This window comes from Micrasema longulum, unplaced genomic scaffold (assembly GCF_059751315.1).
Source record: "Micrasema longulum isolate JH-2025_06_02 unplaced genomic scaffold, ASM5975131v1 h1tg002333l, whole genome shotgun sequence".
NCBI lineage: Eukaryota > Metazoa > Arthropoda > Insecta > Trichoptera > Brachycentridae > Micrasema > Micrasema longulum.
The window spans coordinates 172,371-198,048 of NW_028279483.1; the positions used below are offsets into that span (position 1 = coordinate 172,371).

The 25,678-nt window shown below is 33.1% G+C and overlaps 1 protein-coding gene across 2 annotated transcripts in view; it reads left to right on the forward strand.

The window, feature by feature from the left end:
- The first annotated feature begins 8,642 nt into the window (after positions 1 to 8,642).
- Positions 8,643 to 25,678, forward strand: part of LOC148272446 (thyroid transcription factor 1-like) — a 111,597-nt gene continuing 94,561 nt past the window's right edge. The window contains exons 1-3 of one of the 2 annotated variants that reach the window (XM_088240036.1): positions 8,643 to 8,875; positions 18,845 to 18,851; positions 20,127 to 20,403. In XM_088240036.1, the coding sequence (XP_088096162.1) occupies positions 8,643 to 8,875; positions 18,845 to 18,851; positions 20,127 to 20,403 (517 nt within the window). The remainder of the gene's footprint in view (positions 8,876 to 18,844; positions 18,852 to 20,126; positions 20,404 to 25,678) is intronic. The other variant, XM_088240037.1, reaches the window with a different exon arrangement.

A 25,678-nucleotide genomic window follows, 5' to 3' on the forward strand; every position in this document is an offset into this window, starting at 1 on the left:
TCAAGTTCAATAATATTTATAGGGGACAAAAACATATATGAAAGTAGTTTAAACATTTTAATCAAAGTAAAAAAAGTTATGTTCATGAATAAAAAAACATGTTCATATACACACAAATACACACAAACACACCTTTACACTTACTCTCATACAAATACACATAAACACACCCTTTTCAACAAAAGTACAACTACCACAATTTAATATATATACTTTTTATTTAAAAACTTCACTCGTCTCTCTTTAAACTGTATCTTTTTTATGTTATTATACCATTGTAAATAAATAAATAAATATACGTGTGTGGCGGTCCATTCTCTCCGCCTACCCACACGGGGAAATGGCGCGGTGGTAGAAGTAGTAGCCGAAATGGCAATATAGACATATTTCATGATCCTTAACTAACTTTTGCGAATCTTAGGAATAAATGTTAACGAACTATAGGTATATTATAATTAGGTACACGTGAAAAAAATACACAAAAGCGACAAATTTAATTATATCTGCATATTTTGTGTAATCATGTAATTTAAGAAATACACATGGAATTGTATCGATGATGATTTACAAATTGTTTTTTTAAGTATCTTTGTTGAATTACCCAATAATAATTTATTCCAAAAATGTCACTATAAAAGTTATCCGTGATTATAATAATATTATTTTTCGTTTTGCAATTCCATGAAGGCTATTATTTTTGCATTTTTATTCTATGTATTTTAGTCTATTACTAACAAAAGGTGGCGGACGTATTCGTCAGGTATAGTGTTTTTTTTGTATCCATAAAAGTGTTTTTGTAGATAATAACGTACTAATCTAGTGAAATCTGTGTTAGAATCATTTTACTTTAGTGCTGTGAATAATTTATATTAGTATTCATTAGTTTATTTAATTTTTATATTTGAATCTCATAACCTTCCACCCAGGTAACAATACGATCTGACGTAATAATTTTTGCCTTCCATATTTTATTGTTTTACTTTTAAAGGTTCTATTTCTTTGTTAAAAATATGAGTGATAAAGAAGAACCCCCAGGGCCTCGATTACGAAAGCTATCTTCATTTGTACATATCGAGACGGTATATTTAACTTCTGTACTATCTGTACCTTCCTCGGTATGTTCTACCTATTTGTCATCTCGACATCATATGATCGAAACAAACCAACGAATGGCCGCAAAAATTAGTCCGCATTCCTTACTTCATTAAAATTTAAAATAGTTCTCATTTATATTTTAAATACGCTTCTGTGATAGAAAGTGTCCACTTCAAAGCGATTATAAACTCCAATAAATCCCAATTCAATCAAAAAATGTTCGCTTGAACATGATTTTTAAAAGTCTTTTGACAATTGCCAAGACGATATGCTTAACGATCGTCCGTATTTATCTACCGAGCGACTACAAAGCCGGTTCTATCTACATGTCGACACGTATTTTCATGAAGACAGGAATAAATGAAATGGTAATATTTATTTTCCATAGGTATCTGCAATATTTCTTTCGAAATGTTGCCATTGCATCTTATGCGAATTATGCCGTCTTAAAGGTCACGTGGTCTTACGCATACGCTGCAATTACACGGAGTTTTCAAACTTACCCGCTAGTGGTGCTGTACTAATTGTCAAAGCGGCCTCCGTGGTGTAGCGGTCAAGACGCTTGACTCACGCACGGAAGGTTCCGGGTTCGATTCCCGGTGAGAACACAAAAAATAAAAATGTGATTTTTCTCAAGCCTGGGTGTTCTGTGATATGTAATTCGCCACTGTAATTAGGCCTCCTGGCCTGTTGTGGTGCAAAAATAAATGTAAATGTAAATAAATGTAAAAAATTTTATCCCCCCTCAATGACATTTTAAAGATGACTTGAGATGTGGGGGGATCGGTAGCGTATCTTAGTAGTCGGTCGGTAGACTTTTATCTTCAACTATGACGTCACACTGAAGCTATGTCATTTTAGAGCGTAGATATGCGTATCGTTTCGTACGCTTCCCCTTGTTTCATATGGATGTAGGAACTAGGAACCCACCCAAAACTTGAAGGTGGGGGGTCGGTATTGTATCTTCGTAATCGCTAGAGAGAATTTATCTTCAATTATACCGTCAAGGTGAAGGTATGATGTCTTTACCTTCTCATCATAATCGAGGCCCTGATCCTCCCGATGGATCAAGTTCTGGCTCGTCTGGTGGCACGATGGAGACTGTACCGGACGCCACTTAATTTATCACTGTGGTCTCTACTTCAGACCGCGTCCTTCTTCATAAACCCCTCAGTTCACGACCAATAGTTCCCGCCAACCCGACTACAAAGCCGAAGTTGGCCGATCAGGCCGGTAGTCTCTTAAGCCTGATGTACATTATTTAATGCCGAGTACTGTACCTATTTAAGTCTCCTTGGCGGTGCCCGCATGCAAGGAAAACTTTATGCTGCCGAACGAGAAAAACTGAACGAAGGAGCTCTCTGTAATCTGATAGCCTTGGCACATTTGTGCTGAATGACGGTAATCCAGAAGCACACAATTTGCACTGCATTGGATTGAGGAAAAGTGGGAAGTGAATTCTTTCTGACCAAATTGTTTAACATTATCAATTCGCCGAAATTATAAAAAAACTTTTTAAAAGCTTTGAAAGTGTTTTTGGAAGCCATCAGATCTGCACCTATATCCGACAGAACCTAAGTATAACAGCTTGCCCACCACATACCGCACACCGCATCTGAGGGCATAAGTCTCCTTGGGGGTGCCCACATACACGGAAAATTTGCTCGTTGTCAAACGAGAAAAGCTGCCCGAAGGAGCTCTCTGAAATCTGGTAGCCTTAGCATCTTTGTGCTGAAAGAAAGTAATTCAGAAGTACATCACGTGTACTTTATTGGATTGAGAAGAGAGGAAAGTGAATTCTTCACTGACTGGGAATAAATTGATTGGACATGATCAATTCGCCGAAATGATTACAAAACTTTTTAAAAGCCTTGAAATTCTTTTTAGAAGCCACCAGATTTGTATATCCGACAGGACCTATAACAGGGCCACGGATAGTAGCGAGAAGCTCCATTCGGTAATCATAGAAAAGGGGAAAGGGACTAGACCACAGGATGTGTTCAGAAGATTGGTTAGGATATCCACAGCAGAACGAAGGGGAGTCAACAATATTAAAAACAAATAATTTTTGATTAAATTTACCATGACCTGATAAAAACTGCGTAGTCCAGTGATCGGGGATAACCCAAGAACCTAAGTATAAGAACCTAAGTATTAGTACCACGGATAGTAGCGAAAAGGTCAATTTGGTATCTACTAATAGTGAGTTGTAAAGGGACAAGACCCCAGGATAGGTAGGTACCGGGGGCGAATCATTCAAATAAGCGATTAAGCACAGCTTACCATTATATTCGGCTTTCCATAAAAATGTTTTATAGTAACTGTGTTTATGGGAAAATAAATAAAATAATTATTATTTATTATAAATCACCACCACCGTTTATATCTTCCTACAAAAAAATCCATAAAGTGTACCCAGCGCCCAGCCCATTCTTAGTGAACAATGATACTAGCCGATTACCTCAGCTTATTTCTCCATACAAAAAATACAATAAATTTTACACATTTAACTTAGTCGCGGCTTATCAGTACTAAAACAAGCTTACAGATTACAAATATTATTTGAAGATTCTCTATTTGGAAACTAGTATTTCGAAGATTATTTCTAAAGGACTATTTTTCTTCAACATATTACAATTTAGCTCCCCAGGGAGTTGAATCCAGTCCTTGTCTACAAACATTTGGACAAACTCAAAATATTGTTGATAAATTACCTGGTCCATGGAGAAGTATAGAAATTGAAAAAATAACATTTTCAGGCGTTGCCTAGTGTGTAGGTGAAATAATTCAATTAGATGAATCTCACCCGCATAAATAAAGGTTTCAGCTCTTTAACTTCACAAACAACAACAGATGAAAGAGTTGAAGGAATATAGATGTTCAAATATAGGCAGAATGGTGAATGTTACACAGTGTGTAAAGTGGCCATTTAAACCAGCCATTGACAGGTCATAAGCCCTGTAGATGCCTAGACTTCTATATTACCTTCTCTTAAATGTTCTTCATCTCTGTTGTAATATGTTAATATAAACAGCTCCCCAGGGAGTTGAATCCAGTCCTTGTCTACAAACATTTGGACAAACTCAAAATATTGTTATTTTTCTTTGATAGGATACCGTTGACATAATTATGTAGGATCACATAGGACATGTGGCGTTCGAAGTGGCCGTTTTTGGCATTATTCATTTTAAAAGGAATCGGCCAGTGCTTGGTGTTGACATTTCAATAAAAATGAAAATATCAGCTAAATGTCGGCGTGGTTTTTTTTAATAAACCTTAGTACAATTATTGTTGTATTAAAATAGTGTAGAATATATAATACGTACCTATATCGCGTGGTTAATAATTATTGTTTTTTGAGTTGATTTTCACAGAATCAAAGAAAAAATTTACAAATGTTGATTTAATATTTTGCGCTCTGCCTAGAATAAAGATGACTCTTTCAAAGCTTTAAAGAAATTAAAATAAAAGAAAATTGTGAGAGAAATAATGCGCTGAAAAAATAAAAATGCTTTAAATGCGATTATCTCGGAACTTGATTTAATGATGTAATGCATTGTCAGTAAAGCCTCGATATTATGTACTTATATGTAGGTACAAATTAATTCATTAATGAACATGTTTTGTAGATTACATACGTATAAAATAAATCACGGCTCGCTACTGGCCACTGACCTACGTACTCAACTAAGGATAAAAAAAACTTTATTTTATTTTATTAGGAATACGAACAGGTGCACAGGTTACAAAACTTATTCACATAGATAAATTAGATGTATTCACATGAATTTACCCATATAAGAAACACGGAAATAATAGGAAAATATTTAAGTCCGCAGAAAAACTTAATTAGTATTAAAAATATACAGACTGAATAATTAAAGACATTGGAGTATCGGACGAAAACATTTAAGAAAATAATGGTACCTACTCAAAATACAGATAATGTAAATATTGTAAGGAGACATTGAAGCTCACTAAACACATTATTTTTATAAAACTGTTTTCTTTTCTTATTCTTTAAATTTATATTTATCTTTTTTTCTATTAACTTTATTTTTATTACTATATATACATGTATGTATTTTTATTGTGTTGAATTTCTCAATTGTTAAATTGCTTTTATTTTGATGCCGATTATGTACTTAATCAATAGCTCACATCTCTGTGGAAAATTTATATTGACTGTTTTCACAATTTTCGTTTATATATATTCTTATTTTCTGTATACAACACATGTAAAAACTGTTATTTATTTCCCAAATAAAAATAAATAAATATTTGAAATAATAATAATTCCTGGCTAAATATTAAAAATATAGCCATAAAATTAAAACATAAAAGTAACACGGCTAATAATAATTTGAGAATATTGCGGCTCGTCTAATAATGATTTTTATTTATTGTGTATGGAGACAATTGGTAGAATTCCATATTAAATTTGGTAATGTATCCAAAATAAAACACGTTTATTTCGTCTTGTTAGGACATTTATTTATCTAACTAGACGAAACGCTTCACAATATACCCTCTTGTAATAAAAAACAATAAAGTAGAATTAAAATCCAAAATTACGTGTTTTATTTTGTATACATTACCAAATTATATTTCATATTTTAAAATGTCACAAGGTCACATTTGATACTTCATCAAAATTCAACAACATAACATTGTAAGGGCGGTAATAAAATATTATTTATTTTTTCGAATTTAGAACTGCACAATGGCTTAACCTTTTTTAATTACGATTACAAATTTATCGTAATAATGACAAAAGAAGGTAATTTTACGATTTACTTTCACCAATTAACCATTCTAAACATAATAAACTTTTTCTGTTCTAAACGTCGTTACAATGTTGCATCAGTGAACCCTTTTTCTTTTTAAACACTAGGGATGTTACCCAGAAAGATCGAATGTTGATAATTTTGTTAAATTATGTACTTTTCTTATTTTGTTCCTTAAATTTACGATAGAAAATAATAATGGGACAGGAATTCGACTTTGATTTTAAAAATAAAATTACAGTACATATAAGTACTTTTCCATAGTAACTGAATTCAATTGACATATATTATGTTTGAAGTCCGAATCGATTCATTCACTTTAATTGATGTTTTTAAGCAGGTCCCTCACTATGAAGCTAAAACCGACAAATGTCAAATGTGACCTATTAAATTGGCTCTACTGTAGGTACCAAAATAAACAACGTAAAACGATTTAAAAAATCTCTATTGTAAATACGGAATTGTATAAATTATCCATTTTACTATCTAATACCTAACTCTTTTTTTATGTTCAATTAGGTATCTACTTAATCAAAATATTGATTTTTTTTTTAACCGCGAAATTTCGCACAAGCTTCCTACCTGGCAGGGGTAGGAACATTCCAGGTGCTCGCTTACTCACAAGAGTACGGAGTCCGGAATATTTCCATTAAAGTTAAAGTGGGTAATAGTTGTTATCGGTGGATATTTGGTCCGCTACTAAACCGCGTCGGCGGATGCCGGCCACCGGCCACCAGGGCTCAGTACTCGGTCCTAGAATCTCGTATCTCGTCTCCGTAACTCGAGTCGACATTTCATTTCGCATTCATATTAATTCCGTACGATCCAAGGACGGTATTTCATTTACATCCCAAATATGAAAACGCTTCGTTTATACCACTTCTCCCGTCTTTTCACAGTCGCTATATTAAATCCGATAGGAACCGACTGCGCACGCGCGCGGACCCCCTCGGAACGAGACAAAAAATGAAATAGAGGGGAGGCGACTACGATTGGCCGGAAACTTTCGGGAAGGGTTGCGCCATTGGCGGGTCGGCGAAGAAGGCGGGACGGGGGACCCCATTGGCGATCGCATCCACGCCCCGACCGCCGCACTCGGGCTCGAGTACCCTAAAGCACCAGAGACGGAGAGGTGTCTTAAAGCGCTAAAGTGTTCTTGTGCGCGGTTTGAGTGTGCTCTTCGCCGATGGCACTCTGGCCGAGTGGATAGGTTTTGATTTCATTTGATTTTACAACTGATAACGGCTTCCGACTCCTTCGTTTTTTTATTTTAATCAATCGGCCTTGGGGCTCCTTGACCCCGGAGGTCCCAGTGACATATCGGCCCTCGCTTCGAGAGGGGATAGTGTCCCGAGACGGACACTCGAGCGGTGATTGAATCCGATTACATTCGCCGCGCACCTTAGTGCACCGTCGAGTGTCAAACAATCAATTGTGAATTCGATCTGTGTTATTGATTCGGATCTAGTGCGCCGAGATCGCGAACGGGCGGTTAATTGTCAATACTGTTCGGTGCATAACTTATCCACGTACCCGATAAAGCCAAACTCCCGAGTGCAATAAATAACAAAAAATTGTGATAAAAATATTCAAATTAATTTCATCAGCGAGCTCGTACGTTTTTCTGTGAAGTAAATTTTAATTTTAAAATGAGTCAAATTAACGAAAGCAGTTGCGAATATGACGCCAGAACTTTGAATTTCGAGTGACAGCAGGACATAATTTTCAACAGTAGAATTTACGAGCTTTTACTTAGGTATGTCACTCCATTTATTGTTAAGTATTGCCTTTGTTACAGTATTTAGATCTTTGATCGGTGATTGATTTAAAGTGCATGCTTGGTAAAACTGTTTATGTGTTGTGAACTGTCTCCGTTGGATTTTCTTCAGGGTGCCTGATTGAAATTTCGCTTGGGATTCGGAATATTCGGCAAATTAATGCGATTATCGTAGAAAAGTTTTCGGTAAACAAAAATATAAATAAAAAGCGTTTCAGTCTAAATATAATATTTAATCGTTCTGCGTAAATTGTTCAAGAATTTAATAATCAATTGATACTTTTGACTCGTTCGATTAATACGCAAAAGTGGTGATTTAAAAAAAAGTGATTTATTACTTTCAGTGAAAAGTAGTTTCCAAGCTTTGCAACTTATTTTCATGTGGTGGAGTTATGAAAAAATCATTGAACAATTTCTATTACCAAATATACAGTCAATCCTAAAGACCAAGAAAAAAGAGGTGATGTTTGGATAAATATTATACATGGTTTAATAAGAATTAAGAAAACCGATAAGAACTAGAGAGGAAAGCTAGCGGAGGGATAGCAATATAGAAAAAGTATACGACAAGAATATTGAGACCATAGCAGATGATGAGAAATTGTATATACGCCATTCTAAATACTACAGCGATAGCAACAATTTGATGTAAAAAAAGTCAACTGATACTCTTAGTATTTGTTAAAGACCTTAAACTGACACAACGAAGATCATTAGGCACTGAATTAGCAAACCAGTAGGCTCTGGATATTTGTGGATTGACCAAATTTTAAGAAATAAAAAACAAATCAGTTTTGACGCACGTAAATTTTAGGCACTGTAACAGCGAACCAGCGAAAGTTTGGATACTACAGAGCGTGCGATACCCAATATTGGAGAAGCGGGTCGCGAAAACCGGGTGATGCGGTGTTAGGCCACCATAGGCACCGTGAAGGCAGAAGCTGTTAGCGCTGTGGGGGTATGCTATAGAGGGCGCCCTGCGCATGTCTGGCGACGGGGGCCCTTTCCTGGCGGGGGCCGAGCTGCTGCCGGAGCTGAGCGGGGCGGAGCTGGCCATGAGCCTGTCGCCGTGCCCCAAACAGCTGGGCTTGCCGCAGCATCTGCAGCACTTGGGCCACGCGCACTCCACGCCCTTCAGCGTCACGGACATCCTGAGCCCCATCGAGGAGAGCTACCGCAAGCTGGAGTTGGCGGCCAACCCACCCTCGCCCTACAGGTGCAGACTTCTTTCATTCTCTCATCCATTCTGTACATGTCGATTGCCGATCACGCGATTACGGTATCTTAAATTATTATAGTTGTCGATGACATGAAAATAATATGAAATTGTTTGTGACGAATGCATATGACTTATCTGTCACATCCACTATTTACATGGAGCATATTTCATTGTGCCGCGCGCCCGTAAAAAATATTTTTACCTACCTTACATTCACGGAGACTGGACCGCTGTGCACGTGCAAACCACGAGCCCACTGCGTGATATCGCATGATTGGCCAATAGAGTGGGCCGACGATGTATGAAGTTTTTTATTTTATTAGACATGGAAGTTAAAGGGGTCTAAAAAGTTGCATTTTGGATCATATTAAACGTGAAAGTTATTAAAAAAAATATTCCATACTACTTTTGGCCCTCAACCGAGGTTTGAAGTTTATCACTGTCAGAACATTTTGTTAATTATCTATATTGATAAAATTATTTTTTTGTTGGTAAGGATATAATTTAATCACATTACAAATTCGAACACGTTTTAAAACTACCAAAACGCAAAAAGTTTACAGTCCGCGCAACTGATTCCATCGAACGCCTGGCTAATATTGACGAAAACAATGGCTCATTAAAACAATGCTACCCATTTATTACAAAGCAAAGTGCAACTCACGTCCTTAGATGCAATTAAATAAGGTTTAGTGCACATTATGAAATTTAATTGGACTGATTTTCTTTCTTAAAACGAAATGACAGCCAAAAAATCGACTTTTTTAAAAACTTCAAGCTCCGGTTGAAAGCCAAAAGTAGTATCAAATATTTTTTTGGATATATTTTGCATTACGGGTAATCCAAAAGGCAACATTTTAGACCCCTTTCATTTCAAAATTCGAAAAAAAAATATCGGCCCATCCTATTGGCCAATTTCACACCAGGGCAGAAATCTACAAGGCATGATTAAATACAATACGGTGGATCGATATCTATTGTTTTACAATTATTTACTTATTTAAAGCCCGGCAAACGCAATAATCAGCACACCATGAGACCGACTTATCTCCAGTCGATTTCCTTTTGCAGGATTTTTATCTGAAAGTACTCGCTAAATCCAAATAATGTTTTTGATTAAATTATCATTCAAATCTCTATTGCTAAGTTAAACTATATTATTTGAATCGGGCTGTGGTCCCGTGGTTAGTGTTACGGACTCACGGATCAGAGCCAGAGGTACCTACGAGGTTCAAACCCCACTCTACCCCAACTTGATTTCCATTTTCCAAAAGTGAGTTATTTACAACTCGTTGAAAATGGTTACCAAAATTGAAATATTTGGGTAAATTATAAGAACGTTAATATTCCTCGTTAGCGTCAGCGCGTTAGCCTGCCACGCAAGAGGTCTCGGGTTCGATTCCCGACATGGTTAATATGAAATATTTATTTAAAAGGGTGCTTTCACACTAGAATATTTTATAGTCCCTGCTGGTACCTGAAGCGTAAGACTGATCATCTTACCTCCATGTAACAAAAATGATGAAGATACGCTGCGATTAGTGTATCAATGCGGTGCCCTATGCACCATTAGGTGCGGAAAGGGATTGATGATGATGAATATTTCTTTAAAAAATATATATATATTAATCGAGGTGTTTTTATTGATATTTTTTATAAAAGTCATTAACTTTGGAGTTATATATAAAAAACGAAAAATATAAATATTCTCAAATTTAAATAGGTACTAAGGAACAAATAAATGTCAATCCACTATAATTTTACCGCGCCGTTTAGATTAAAATGATATGTGTGAAATAGGCTAATCTCCGTCGGATATCACGCTGCTGGTTTGTTTATTTGGAAATTCTTGTAATAATGAACAGACTTTTAGCTATTATTTCTCAAAAATTCGATTTATCATGCGCCGATCGCAAGAGTTGAATTCCGTATTTTTCGGACCATACGACGCAATTTTTTACTCTGAAAATTCAACCAAAAATTGGTACATTTTACGGTTCAACCAAAATTTTTTTTTTCTAAAAATAGATGGATAAATTTTAGGTCCGATGCGTCTTATCGTCCGCAAATACCATATGTGGAATTCACCATTAAAATATGATTTTATGTTGATTTATTTATAAAATAATTTAACTCTCAAAATATAAATATATATAATCAAATTACATTTGTTTACGCATTCGCTAACGTATTATAGCTTTTTGGGCTATGCCCGTGTTAATATGTAGCAATAAGGAAGTTCAGTGCTACGGCAAATTGGATATAAAAAATGTTTTCATTCAACACGCGGTAAAAATAAGAGAAATTATACGGCGTGGTTTCTTGAAAATGTATGAAAAAAAAAATGAACTACTCTGTATTAAGTCACAAGATCTTCCGAATCAACCAACGACAGAGTGTTGTGATAGATGTCTGGTTTCCAACTCACCGAAGAGAATTTGCGATGTCACGGGAGGAGTAATTTAAAAATTACAGAACTTTAAAAACTTATAGCATTTATAATAGTATGATACTTGAAAAAAATAATAAAAAATGGCTTTGTACGATATTATAACTATTTAAAAATAAAAAAATATAAAAAACTTCTTCATTGTAAAAGTGAAAAAAATAGTTAAAAATATATTAAAAAATAGCGATATTATGAATAAAAATGAAATAATTTATTAAACACCTAACTGATTTTAAAAATAATAAAATATAAATTATTCAAATGCAGTTACAAACATAATCCAATGCACAAAATTGCGGAATCATTAAAATTAATAGAAAATAAGACATATACAAACATAATGAATCGTATGGATCCGCCGGCGAAAGGATTTTTAAGTCCGAGTAAACAAACACTTTTTCTTTTATTTTTTATTATTTCATTATTATTGTAAAAAAATATTTTTTTCGTGTGGAATAATGCGGAGTGGCTTTTTAAAGGTACGCTTTTTGTCTTCTTTTTTTGACATTGTATTTAGTAATGTATAAAAAACTACAATTGGCCTATAATTTTGATTTATTTGTAAATACTTTTTTTGTTATAATGGCTGTTGTTTTCTTTTTATAAACAATATAAAATAAATATTTTATAATAGAACATAATATATTTGTAAAAATAATTAAGATATGGTCGTTAAAGTATAAATGAAAGTTTTTAATAATCTAACGAAATAACAGTTTATACGATATAAAATAATAAAACAAAACATCAAAATATATAAAGAGAAAGTAAATATAAGGAAGGAAAGCGATAATGGAAAGCAATATATGATTTAATGAGTTCATAATAAGATATTTTCCGTTACCCATTCTTGACAACTTTAACTTTGACTGATCAACTTTAAAAAAATCCACAATTGCATATACCCAAATACATATTTATTATCAGTCGGTAACATGCAATTGAACATGCAGAAAACTTATTTTTATTTTATAGATAAAGTTGAAAATAATTTCCTATTTTAACGGGCCCAGGGATTCCATATAAAACTAGAGTATTAGAACGTGAATAAATTAAATTATGATTATGTTGAATTCTATATAATATGGCTCAGCCTGTTGTTAGGTGGAGATTTGTTGTTTTTGAAATTATAAATACTTCTATACCAATATTGGATAGGACAGTTTTAAAAAAAAAAAAAAACTTAATTATAAATAAAAAACTTACTAAATTTAAGAAAAAAATAATAATTATGCGATAAATAATCATAAATATCTATTTAAATTTGTTGCATCAGAGAGGGAAAACCATTTTGAGAAGGGAATATGGGAGTCTGGGCATTTACGACCTGTCATTGGCTGGTTTGAGTAGCCACTTTATTGGAAAATTGTTGTTAAACTGGTTCAGCCGGATGAATCTCACCCACGTGATAAAGGTTTCAGCTCTTTTACTTCACAAAAGTCAACAGATGGAAGAGTTGAGGACATGTGGATGTTCAAACATGGGCAGAATGGTGAATGTTACACAGTGTGTAAAGTGGCCACTTAAACCAGCCAATGACAGGTCATAAGCCCTATAGATGCCCAGACTCCCATATTCCCTTCTCAAAAATGTTTTTCCTCTCTGTTGCAACAAATTTGAATATGAACAACTTTCTAGAGAGAAAATCCAGCCAGTCTGCAAGCATTTGGACATACTCAAAACATTGTTGAATAAATATCTATATTTAAGAATACTTAATGTCACATGAACATAAATAATGCATTAATAAATAAATTAAAAGCGGCCGCGTGGAGTGCTATATGTCCTGCAATATGATGCATGAAAGTTATTATGGTCTTATGTCAAAAGTACCATCTCAAAGAAAAATTATCCTTAAGAAACAATGCTTGAAATACTGTTTTCCAAATCAAGAATCTTCAAATAATTTGTGTAATCTGAGAGATTAATCTAGGAGAAAAAACCCGCACTGGGGTTAGTACATTCAAAATATAGTATTCTTATTTGTATGAAAAAATAAGCTGGAATAATCGGCTAGTTTCTTGGCTCACCGCAGGCGCTGGGTGCGCTTTATTAAAATTTATATTTATATTAGGATAAAAATACAAACGGTGGAAATGATTTAAAATAAATGGTAATTATTTATTTGTTTTTCTGTAAATAAAGTTACAATAAAACATTATTATGGTTAGTCAAATAAAATGATAAGCTGTGCATAATCGCTTCTATACACGGTCGCCCCTGCTATCTATCATATTATGTAAGTAGGTATTTTTAATTAAGTGTTTTTTTTTGTTTTTCACATGTTTTTTTTTTCTATACAATTAACTTTCATATTTTTTTAAATGCTATAGCTGTAACTTTCCAAAAAAGAGTAAATTTCATAGCGTATTTTATTTAACACTTATTGTAAGGACTCGTAAGGTTCAACAATTAAAACGCCTAATTTTGGGCGTTCTGAATCGACTTTTAACTTATTAAAAAAAAATTCTCAGCCGAAACTAGAACAGAAGCCGAAATTCGGTTTCGGCTGAAAATCTTATTTCAGTGGTCACTATCTTTGAGCCGCAGTTTCGCTGTCCATTCGCTCTACACGTCCAAACCAACGCAGCGCTTATTCTTGATTTTGTCGATAATGCTTATTTCACCCTTACGCAATAAACGGATCCCGACATGTATTTATCTACCTTTCGTACATAGTTTTACCACACATTTCGAGAGATCGCAATTCAACGGCATTAAGTTTATTGTCATCCTTGTTTTTCAGTGTATACTTCGCTACCGTACGTAAAAGTCGGCACCAGGACTCCACTGAGAGCTGCTAATTTTACCCCCTGCGACAAGCTCCTTTCACATTTTTTTTTCATTCTAGGTTTTTTTAACAGATATTTTTTTTTATTTTATCGTTATTATCGGAACATCTTCTAATTTATATTTATGCTTCATTTTTTATTACTATCGGTATGATATGAGTATCTAATTCATTATTACTAATGTTTCATTAAAAAAAATATTATTCTTATATTTTCTAATTTATATTTAAACATAGTTATGCAGAAAGCAGCCAGTCCAAAATTTTGAAAAAATGAGATACTGGTGTTATCGTGTGCAGAAAGGTCAATTCTACGATTTGCTAAAAACAATCAGGGCCTCGATTATGATGGGATGTTAAAATTTATCTTCAATTTTATCGACGATGTAAAATTAAGTTTCTGTATGAAAATTATAGTTTGTTTCCAAATTTTTCATCTAAACATATTCAATTACCGGTTACCGAAGAAAACACATTGAATTTTCATACAAATATACACACTCTCGTACATAAATATCGTATACCGTCTCACTATATAACGGTGAAGACAGGCCGCTTTCATACCAAAAACTGTGATAATCACCTTCTGAAAATAGTGTTGATCACAAAAGCGGCATTCCTCAATTTGCTGAAAACACCAACAGCACTAGAAAAATCTTACGTTATAGATGCTGATGGGAAGATCAGAAATCTAGTTTTCTTAAATAAATTAAAATGACAGAAGCATTTTAATTTTATAAAACCACAAATTTAAAAATACCCGCAGTAAAAAAACATGTTTCAATACAGAAGAACTTTGAATGAATTTTATTTGTTTATTTATTCATATTTTTTGCTTACAAACTAAAATTAATAATAAAAATAATGTGACCTCACTGGGGTTTCCCGTGCCGAGGACACTTAACAATATACTTTTTTTAAATTACATTTGAGAATACACAAAGAAGACTAACTTAAAAAAAACAAAGATAATTAACTAAAGTAAAATGAACGGCAACGTTAGACGAGGACGACCAAGGAAGACGTGGCATGATCAGATAAACCAAAATCTTAAGTCTGGTCATGTCAAAAGCAGACAGAACCGAAGGGCATGGATGACAAGATGTATGAATTTGGAAGAGGCTAGGATTGTATGCTAGGATAGACGTGTGTGGCGGTCCATTCTCTCTGCCTACCCCTACGGGGAAATGGCGTGATGGTGGTAGTAGTAGTAGTAGTAGATTTAAAATCTCGTGTTAAAAATTTCACACCAACATAATAGGTAAGTATGAGGTTTTTATTAATAGTAATAAAAATCTCGAATTGGCTCTTCTGTAAAGCTGCTACAAGTCACATAATATTTTTTTCTTTCCACTGTCGACAGGTACTATAAACGTTTAAAAATATTTAATAAGTGGCCAAAAATTAAAAAAAACATATTAGTGAACTAGTTATAGGAATCCTTAATAAGGAGTTGGAACTGTTCCAAAGTTACAAGACAAACAGAAAGCAAATAGTAAAGATTAATAATAAATCTAGCGACGAAACCGAAACTTCATATGGCGTCCCTCAAGGAAGCATACTTGGACCAATTTTGTTTCTTATCTATATAAATGATCTTTGTAACTTATCTATGAAAGGCTCTATAATTAGCTTTGCTGTTGATACTGTGATACTATCTCAAGGAAGCTCATGGGATATTGTATTTGGAAATTCTGAAAATGACTTAAACTTAGTAAAAAAATGGTTAGACTCAAATTATCTAACACTAAATCACTCGAAAACAAAATACATAACATTTAAAATTAATAATAAAACTGTATGTAATCCAAATCTTTCCTTAACTATTCACAACTGTAATTATAATAACCAAATTCCAAATATTGCATGTATTTGTAAATCGTTGGACAGAGTAGATTCAATTAAATATTTGGGAATTTATATAGATGGGAATTTAAGATGGACTCATCAAATTAATCATATTAAAAATAAATTGAAAAAGCAAATTTACTTTTTTAAAACTATAAGAAATATAATTAGCCTAAAAGAACCTGTAAAAATATATTACGCTATTACTCAATCAGTTTTGGAATATGGGATAATTGGATGGGGAAGTGTAAATGACACACTGATCAAGCAAATAATAATTGGACAAATAGCTTTAATAAAAATTATCCTAAGAGTCCCAATCAGAACTAGCTCCCTCGGTATATTTGAAAATCTCAATGTAAATTCTATAAAACAACTTTATGCAAAAGCTTTGTTACTATACGCACGTAAAAATTATTCTCTACCTTCCGATACAAATACAATAGTTACTAGATACTCCACCCTGATGCTGCAAAAAAAAATAAAAAAATACAACCTTCGGTCAAAGAGGATTGACCTACTACTCGGTTAAAGTGTACAATCTACTTCCATTATCCATAAGGACAATAAGTAAGTGCTCAAAATATAAAATGGCTAATAAGAAATGGATAGTGGAGGTGGGTTGCGCACGGATCGATGAGTGGATCAAGCCAAATATGTAAAATGTATGCACTGTTTATGAATTTTATTAATTAGTCCATAGAAATTGGTTATGTTTTTTATGAGTGTTTTTGTTTTTTATTTGTTTATTACGGTAATTGGTTTAATTACGTTTTTTTTATTGTTCTTATTTTGTTTATTTTTTTAACTTTGTTAAATATATTTAACAACTTTGTTAAATATTATTATCTTGGGCATGTTTCACATTTTTGTAAAATGTTTCCCTCGGCACGGGACTCCCCAGTGAGGGAACATTATTCTGTATAAAAAAAGAATACAAACAGTGTAAAAGTATAATTAATAAAAAATAAATAAAAAAAACGTATTAGAAAATGTATACACATATTTATTAGATTAAGGAATATATTAAAAATTAACAATTTAAAAATAGCTTATTACTCAATTGTACAATCTTTGTTACGATATGGTATTGTAGGATGGGGTAGTGTAATATATTAAACCCCCTTAAAATAGTACAAAGATTAATTATTAAAGTACTTTTAAAGAAACGCTCAACATTCAACACCCGAAAGTCTATATAACATATTTATGGTTCATAAATAAATTCCGTTATACAAATTTAAGAAGAAGAAAAAATAAAAGAATTTGAGATGAATAAGTCGCTCATATACCAAAATAATATTAAAATTCCTAAATTTCACACAAGTCGCGGTCAAAATAGTTTTGTCTTAAAGGTTTAAAAAATTATAATAATCTCCCCAATGAACTAAAAACAAATGAAAAGAGTTAAGTAAAGTATCAACAAATAAATTTAAAATAAATCTAAAGAAATTCTTTGAACACGTGTAAAAACTGCATTAAATGTTAATTAGTATGAAAGTATTATTATTTTATGTTTGTTTTTTTATGTAATCTATGTTTTTTTTTCTCATTTACTCGTATATTCAAAATTATATAAACTCTTATAAATAAACAACTACAACAGTGTAAGTCACTCTCCAAGCACAAGAGTTAGTCTCTTTTTTTGAAGAGTTACAGTGATAACATTTACTAGATGTATAAAAGAAGATATGTATAGAATTTTTAAAAAACATGTACCTTTCATTAAACGTATAAATAAAAAATAATTTTAAAAAGTCTCGGGAACCTGAAAGCGTCTGCACTTTTCGATCAAAATACTATAATAGTGAGTTATATAATACAACTCGATAAAAAAAGATCTCCAAAATTGAAATATTTGGGTAAATTGCATGAACGGTTATATTTATTCTTCATTAAAAAATAAGTCAAATGCTTTGTTTACATTAGGGATAAATAAAACATTATTTTTTTATTATCTATATACGCCTAGAGGGCTTTTACAAGACATGTATAAAATTAAAGACTTTTATGGTATAACAAGTAGTAATATGTTGGTACCTACTAATCTAATAAATAACAATAAAAAATAACAAAAAAGACGAAAGACGTTATTTTATTTCATTAGAAAGCCAACAGATATTTATAAATTAATAAAATACAATTATATTATAAATACATATCATAAAGTCCAATTAGAGACTTGCTAATTGTAAATATGGTTACATAAAAATTATACATAACATATCAATAATATGACCAAAAATAGATATAAAGATAAAATACTGTTTTATCTATAATATATAGGTATATTTCTAGTCTACAAAAACGTAGAACTAATATTGACTCTATATATATGTTCGGCATACTAAATGGTATAATCGATGTTCCATCATTACTGGGACAAGTAAAATTCAATATTCCGATTCGTAGATTGAGAAACAATGAAGTACTGTTCATCGATCAGCATAGAACAAACTATGGCCTAAATTCTCCAATGACCCGCCTTTGTCGTATTGTTAACTCAAGACAGGATCTGGACTTTTTTGGTTTAAGTTTACAACGATTTAAACGAGCACTAAATAAATAGTCCAGATCTTGTCTCGATGTCCCTTATGTTTGTCAATGCTTCTTTCTTTTTTCTTTAAATGTTTTAAACTACTCTTTTATTGTAATATTTAAACCTTATACATTGTATACATGGACAATGTCCGTTAATAAATAAATAAATAAATAAATAACAGTTTTAGGGAAAAAATTGGGGTAATATTTAAGTGCAGGTAAGCAAAATAAAAAACATCAGCGATTTTACAGCGATTACAGCGTTCGAATAATTATTTTGATTTTATAGCCGTAAGAATTACACATAAATTTAAGTGAGATACCTATATTTATTTAGATTTCATGTATATTGTGTTACATTAGAAAGTAAATTTATGTAATATTATAAATTTATAAGCTAAATAAATAAAATAAAGTAATCTTTTTAGTATGTCAGAATAATTATAAACTGGAATTAATGTCCTAATAACGTTTTTTTAATGTTATATTTATTGTTGTGCACACAGTATTGTGGTATAAATACACAGAAATTATTTAAAAAATCACAAACCTAACACCGAGCATCAATTTAATAGACATTACAATATGTAATACAAATTTCTAATAAGTACAACAATATGCAATGAGAATTGGTTCCTATCTAAGATGGTTTTGTGTTAGTGTTGTTATAGTTTAGTGAGTTTGAAGTGTAGTGTGTGGAGTGTGGAGTGTGGTATATGGAATGACGTGTGTGGAATGTGGTGCATATGCTATGTGTGTTATGGGAGTAGATTTAGTTCTTAAAAAAGGCTGAATAGTATCAATGTCAATCAGAGTCAGCCAAATCGTACAACTTCTCATATTTTTATCAAAATATTCAATAAAACATAAATACAAATCTATCCACCATTTGTAATTGTATTGCCCCGAGTGGATTTGTAAGATCTAAATGTTAATTATGTTGAAACATTAAAGTTTGTAAGTGAAAATTCTTGATGGAAGTTCATTGTAATAATTTATTATAGAAATAAAAGACGAGTGATGCTTAACAACTCATTAGTTAACCCGAAACACTTTGTTAATGATCCTTAAGAAAAAATAATTTGATTTTAAGTTTCAAATAATTTTGAATCTTCTATCCTTACCTCTGTTTTGTATAAATACATTGAATTCCTTAATAAAGATACCATTCTCGAAGATGTCGCGAAAGATGAAACCGGTCACTGGATATTCCAAATTTGTGGATTAAAGTATCACTCGTCTTTTATTTCCACAATTAACAACAAAAAGAGAACAATAGGCTATAGCAAAAGAAAATTAAAAAATTAGCCAATAATGTACTCACTTTCAAAAAATTAGTCAATAATTCATAGCATCTTCACTGTATACTACGTAAATATCGCGAACAGCTTTGGCAGCTATATTCCCTCGATTGAGGCCGACCAGTAAGAGGTGTCGAAAATGCTCACTTTCGTCTACTTGACATTCTATTTTGAAGGCTCGCAATGAAATAAAATAATATTTGTAACGTCAAAGCCAACAATATTTAGTGGAACAGAAAATTTTCTTTTGAATGACGTACAAGGTTTACTTAACCGTTATTTGTACTTTTGGTGAACATTTTTAAATTTGATAAAAAGCGGACACAACTAATGTTAACACCTAATATTTCCTGGGTATCTCTTCAATATGTATTTTTCGTTTGCAGGTCCACATCATCCGGTAGCAGCGTCAACTCCCCGGGGGGCGGGGGCGGCGGCGGGCAGATGTCCAACCCCTACGGCATGGGCGGGCTGTACGGGGGCCCGGGGGCGCAGGGCGGCTACTGCGCGCCCCCGGGCGAGCTGGCGCACTACGACGTCAGGGGCGCGGCGCCCTGGTACACGGGGGCCACCGCCAACGACCCCAGGTTTGCCAGTGAGTTCACCACCTGCCTTCATATTTTTTATTGAAATCAAATGACTTTTATTTTTTTTAATGTATCAACCTATTTATTTTCTGTCGGCAGGAATCCGGAAATAAAGAATTTGCTTTGATTGCGCATTGACATTCATGGAATTTTTTATTCAATGTTAAATGTAATTATTTTTTTAAACTTAAATTTTTCATTGATAAACCCTTACGGGTTACATACATTTGACAAAATACTTTTACTTTTAAAATTCACATTCTACTGTTAATAATAATATTTTTAACATCTTTTGTAAAGGTTGTCTGAGTCTTTTATTTAGTTTTGTCTGGTAGTTTATTGTATGATTTCAGTCCATGCTTTAGTAGTCTCGATTGTCCTTTTCTCGTTTTAAAATGTTGTATATGATATTTTTTTAATATTTTCGTATTGTGTTTATGTTTACTACAGTTTTTTTCAAGTTTTAATTCTTCGTCTACAATTACATCAGTGGCTAATTTATGAATAAATTTTAAGGATTCTAGTTTTAAGAGTTCAGTTACATTTAATTGTTTAGTTTATTTAAAAAGTTCTTTAGTTGCTATTAGATAGGCTAGGTCATATACTAACTTTGATATTTTATTTTGACGTCTTTGTAGTCTGTTTATGTCATTTTGATTACCTGTTGCTCATAGTAGTTGTGTATAACATATTCTAGTTTTTACATAGGCTTCATTCATTCATTTTTATCCTTGATAAATATTGGGTTTAGATTTTCAGTATTCCTCCATTACACATTAATGTGTCGATTGAAATAATTTGTTATTAAATAATAAGTACTTATAAACTTACAAAAAAAGCATTTTATCGGAAATCGGGGATAAATTACCAATATCACCAAAATTATACTCACAGAATACCAATACCACCTGGCGTTACACGTCCACTACATTTTGCATGTACATTTTACATGTACATTTTACATTTTTTTTGCACCACACAGGCCAGGAGGCCTAATTACAGTGGTGAATTACATCACAGAGCACCCAGGCTTGAGAAAAATCACTTTTTTAATTTTTGTGTTCTCACCGGGAATCGAACCCGGAACCTTCCGTGCGTGAGTCTAGCGTCTTGACCACTACACCACGGAGGCACGGACATGTCCAGTCACGTAGTCCAGTACTAGCTACTTAGTAGCTCTCGGGAAGTTGGCGCGGGTGCACGTTTCGCCCGAGTCGTTAGCGATACCCAATGGTTTTTTCATGTTTTCAGCAGTTAGATTTAAAATATTATCATTAATTAAAGCTATTCCCTATAAATATTCAATTTTTCCCTTTTTAAATCTCTTTTTAATGTGTAGTGCGTAAACAGCACCGTAACTCGCGGATGTTTTTAGAACAGTAAGGGAAAGGTCAAAAAACGACATATTTTATTCACTTTCGAAACTCTTTCAAAATTAATAATGTTTTGTCAAAAGGTCAAATGAAAAACATTTCTTTTCTATTGTTTCAAAGTTCTTACGGTCCCTGCCAGGAATTTATTGGGCTCGTTGCAATGGATACCCTTTGAATTCAAATCCTTAGTAAATAAGATTATTTAGCTTCCCGTTGGGTCTATTAGCTCTTCAAAGCAAGAAATATGATACCGCCACCCAAAATTCCCCTAAAAGTCAACCTGAACGGATTTTGTTCAAAGAGATACTCAATACTGGCAAGTTTATACAGTCCGATTTGTTTATGATAAACGAAAAAAATATAATGAATTTTTAGTCTTAAGAAAAATATAAAAGACGAATTTTTCAAAATCGTGTCACCTTATTTGTGCAAAAATAGTTTTGTTACAGCAATCTTCTTCTTTAGTTAAATGTGATTTTGAGTATTAGTTGGCAGCTGGGTGGCTCATGATCTGAAGCCCTGTCAGTGTATTTCTTTACATTTTGTCAACTTGCACATAAAGTTTGATAATATTAGGGGAAGGTGGGGCATGATGGGGTAGTGGGGCAAGATGGGGCCCTGCGATAAAAGCCGAAATCTGCCAAGTAGCTCCGAGCACATAACGCCATTTGATGCTCTTCTTAGATCCCCCACCAATGATGCAATTGCAGCGGACATGTATGCACGCTCCGATACGCAGCGATACGAAACGTGTTTTTCGCAAATTTTATGATATTTTATCGAGTATTGTTGCTTGTGACATTAAAAGAAGCATATCGTGATTTTAACTGGCTGATGGTCCCTTACAAGCTCAAAATATTGTAATTTACAGTAAGTTCATAAATTATTTCCAGAGAAATTGTATTTCGTAAAAAATAAGCGTTGTTAACAAGCATATTAAAAGGGGCAAGACAGGGTATCGTTACCCCATTTTACCCCATTGCTTGAACAAAATGTAGTAACAGTTTTTATTTTATTTGTGTAAGCAGAATATGGTCCAAAACTACGTTTGAAAGACCAAGAGGGGGAGTTAGTCAAAGGAATGCATGAATCGAGATAAAGAAGACATTTTAGAAGAGAGAAAAGGAAATAAACTAGCTGCAAGATTTTATTCAATTCCTCAAACTACTTTGGATTATTCGTGTGCTACAAATACGACAGATGGCGAGGAATGGCCTCTGACCGAAAGAATAATTATATTGATTTTATAAAATCTCACATCTAAAGTCCCGCTAAAATACAAGAATGAAATTTGTCAGAATATTATTTTTCTAATTTTCTAAATTAATACAAATTTAGCCAACGTTACTTATTTAAATACTGCAATAGGTAAAGCAAATTTACCTTACAATAGTGGAGTTGGTAATTGATGAGTTTTCAAGAACGTGATACGGGGGTTCAGTTTAAAGTTTGTTTACTTTGAATATTTGATCAAATGGGCTGGTATCTATCTACTTTACGCACACATTGGATATGCATTTATTTATTATACGGCACAAGGATATTAACCAAGGGTGTCGATTAAGGAAAATAATATACATGCATGTAAAGACGCCTGTGTTGCAATGACCTCGGCCTTTGTGCTAATGATTGTTCCTTATAAAAGATAAAAAATACTAACGTATATTCGTACCCACAATATTTAAGCTAAATAAAACCACAATATAACATATACTGCCTGTACTGGGCGTTACGTAGCGCTTTTTATTGTTCTCATTTTTGACCACTTTTTTCCAACAAATATAAAATTTCCAAAACAAGTCATTAATTTGGAATAACGCTAAATACATATTAAATATTTAGAGCGGAAAGGGGTAGTTTTGTACTCAATTTCGTTTAAAATAAAACGAGGCTGTAAACATTTTTCACAGCGTCGCTGTTTGCATTGGTTTGCATTACCAATTAATAATTAATGACGACAATAAAAAACAAGTTATCGTAATCCAATATTTCTTCATATATTTCATGGAAATAATAATGGTATAAATATGTCAATGCGAATACATGCTAATTTGTTTATTCTATAAAAGAGTATCACAAAATTGACAAAATTTTGACATTTGCTCCCATTTTTCTTTTCTGACGTTTAATTCCCGGTCCTTTTGCCGCCGGCCGCCGCTGCGCGTCGCGAGCGCTATTAAGTCCATAGACAACTAGCGCGTAATAAAGTATAACCAGAGATAAACGGCGATCACCTGGCGGTGACGGCTCCCATTATGGCCACATTAGGTACGGAGGACACCCCACGCCCCACACGACTGTTGCAAGAGACCCTTCATATGAGATACTCATTTTCACATTCAACCATATAGTTGGGTTGAAGTGTGAACAGTCCAAGTCATTAATTCTTTCAATTTTCTCATATACGCTGAAGAATTTCCTGTCTCTATTTTTATATTCGCTCAGTAAATAAAATATATATACATTTACCTAACATTCACCGATAAAGTTTTGACATAACTAAAAGAGACTCATAAATATTGTCATTCGATTAACCCTTTGATTCTTGCCATAGATTTATCACTTTGTATCCCGGAGCCGTGTAGACACATGATTATATAACCACGCGTTGTGTCCCGGTCCCGTGTTCTCGCGTGGTTTACCAGCTGTTTTAAAAGTGCATTTCATTGACATCTAGTGACTTTTATCAGTACTTTTTCGCTGCTAGTAAACTACGTGAAAACACGGGACCGGTACACAACGTATGGTTATTATAATCACGTGTTTACACTGCTCCGGGATGCAAAGCACAATAAAAGGAGTGAGACCCTGTATATGTGCGAACATTGCAATGTGGCTCTCCATAAATGACAATGTTGGCAAAACTATCAAACAAAAATGACTTATTAAATTGTTTGAAATAAATATGAGAAGTTTCAATTGATTTAACTCAGTATTTTCATAATTATGACACTTTTAAGAAACTCTTCACAAAGCATGAAATTTCACAAAAATAGGCCGGGCACAGGGTAAATTCTATGTGTATTTGGCCGGTGCTCAAATTGTCAATAGAGTTTTTGAACTTTTCAATTTTCAATGATGTCATTTATACCCTGAAAACTATTGTACATTTTTCTTGTTTTATTTTAACTCCATAAAAAAAATAGTGGTGGAAATTTGCACCTTCAGGGGTATGTAATGTAAAAAAGTTCTTTTTTTATTTCTGTACGGATATATCTACAACAATAAATGAAAAACCAACATTATAATCAAACAATAAAAAAATACAAATAAAAGAACTAACCTGCCATCATAACCACAGTATTGAAGTTTGACCCAAAACTGAGCCCCAGGAGTCATTTTATGGAACGAATTTCTTCAAAATGGCCGAAACCACTCAAAAACGTTCAAATAATGTCAGGGACGAAGGAGCATATGAAGCGAGTGAGGCTGAGCCTCACTAAGAAATCATTGCTATTCACCAGTACCTAATATGTATTCTAATTCGCATTATATCAACACATTATGAAGATAAAAAACTAGCGACCAATATAAAAATGCTTAAAGATGCCTACAAACATGGTCCGTACTGTGTTATTTACTATGGGTACCTACTTAACATTTACGCATATTATATTTATCCTTAAAATCTGAGCTTCACTAGAAATTTGGCATCAAAGACGCTACTGAATAATGTAGGTACCGACAGTGATTAGTTACATTAAATGCATTCTCATATAAGAGATATGAGTTATTTTGCACTAGGACAAATTCGTACCTCCAGGGAGCAAAGTGTTGCTTGTTAAATTCCAGGTGCCGAGACTTTTTAAAAAGGTAGACTTTATTATTTGCCCCGAAACTATCTTCAGGGTCAATTCGAAAAATACAAATATAAATAAGTTTGAAAATGTAAATACCTACATAATTATTA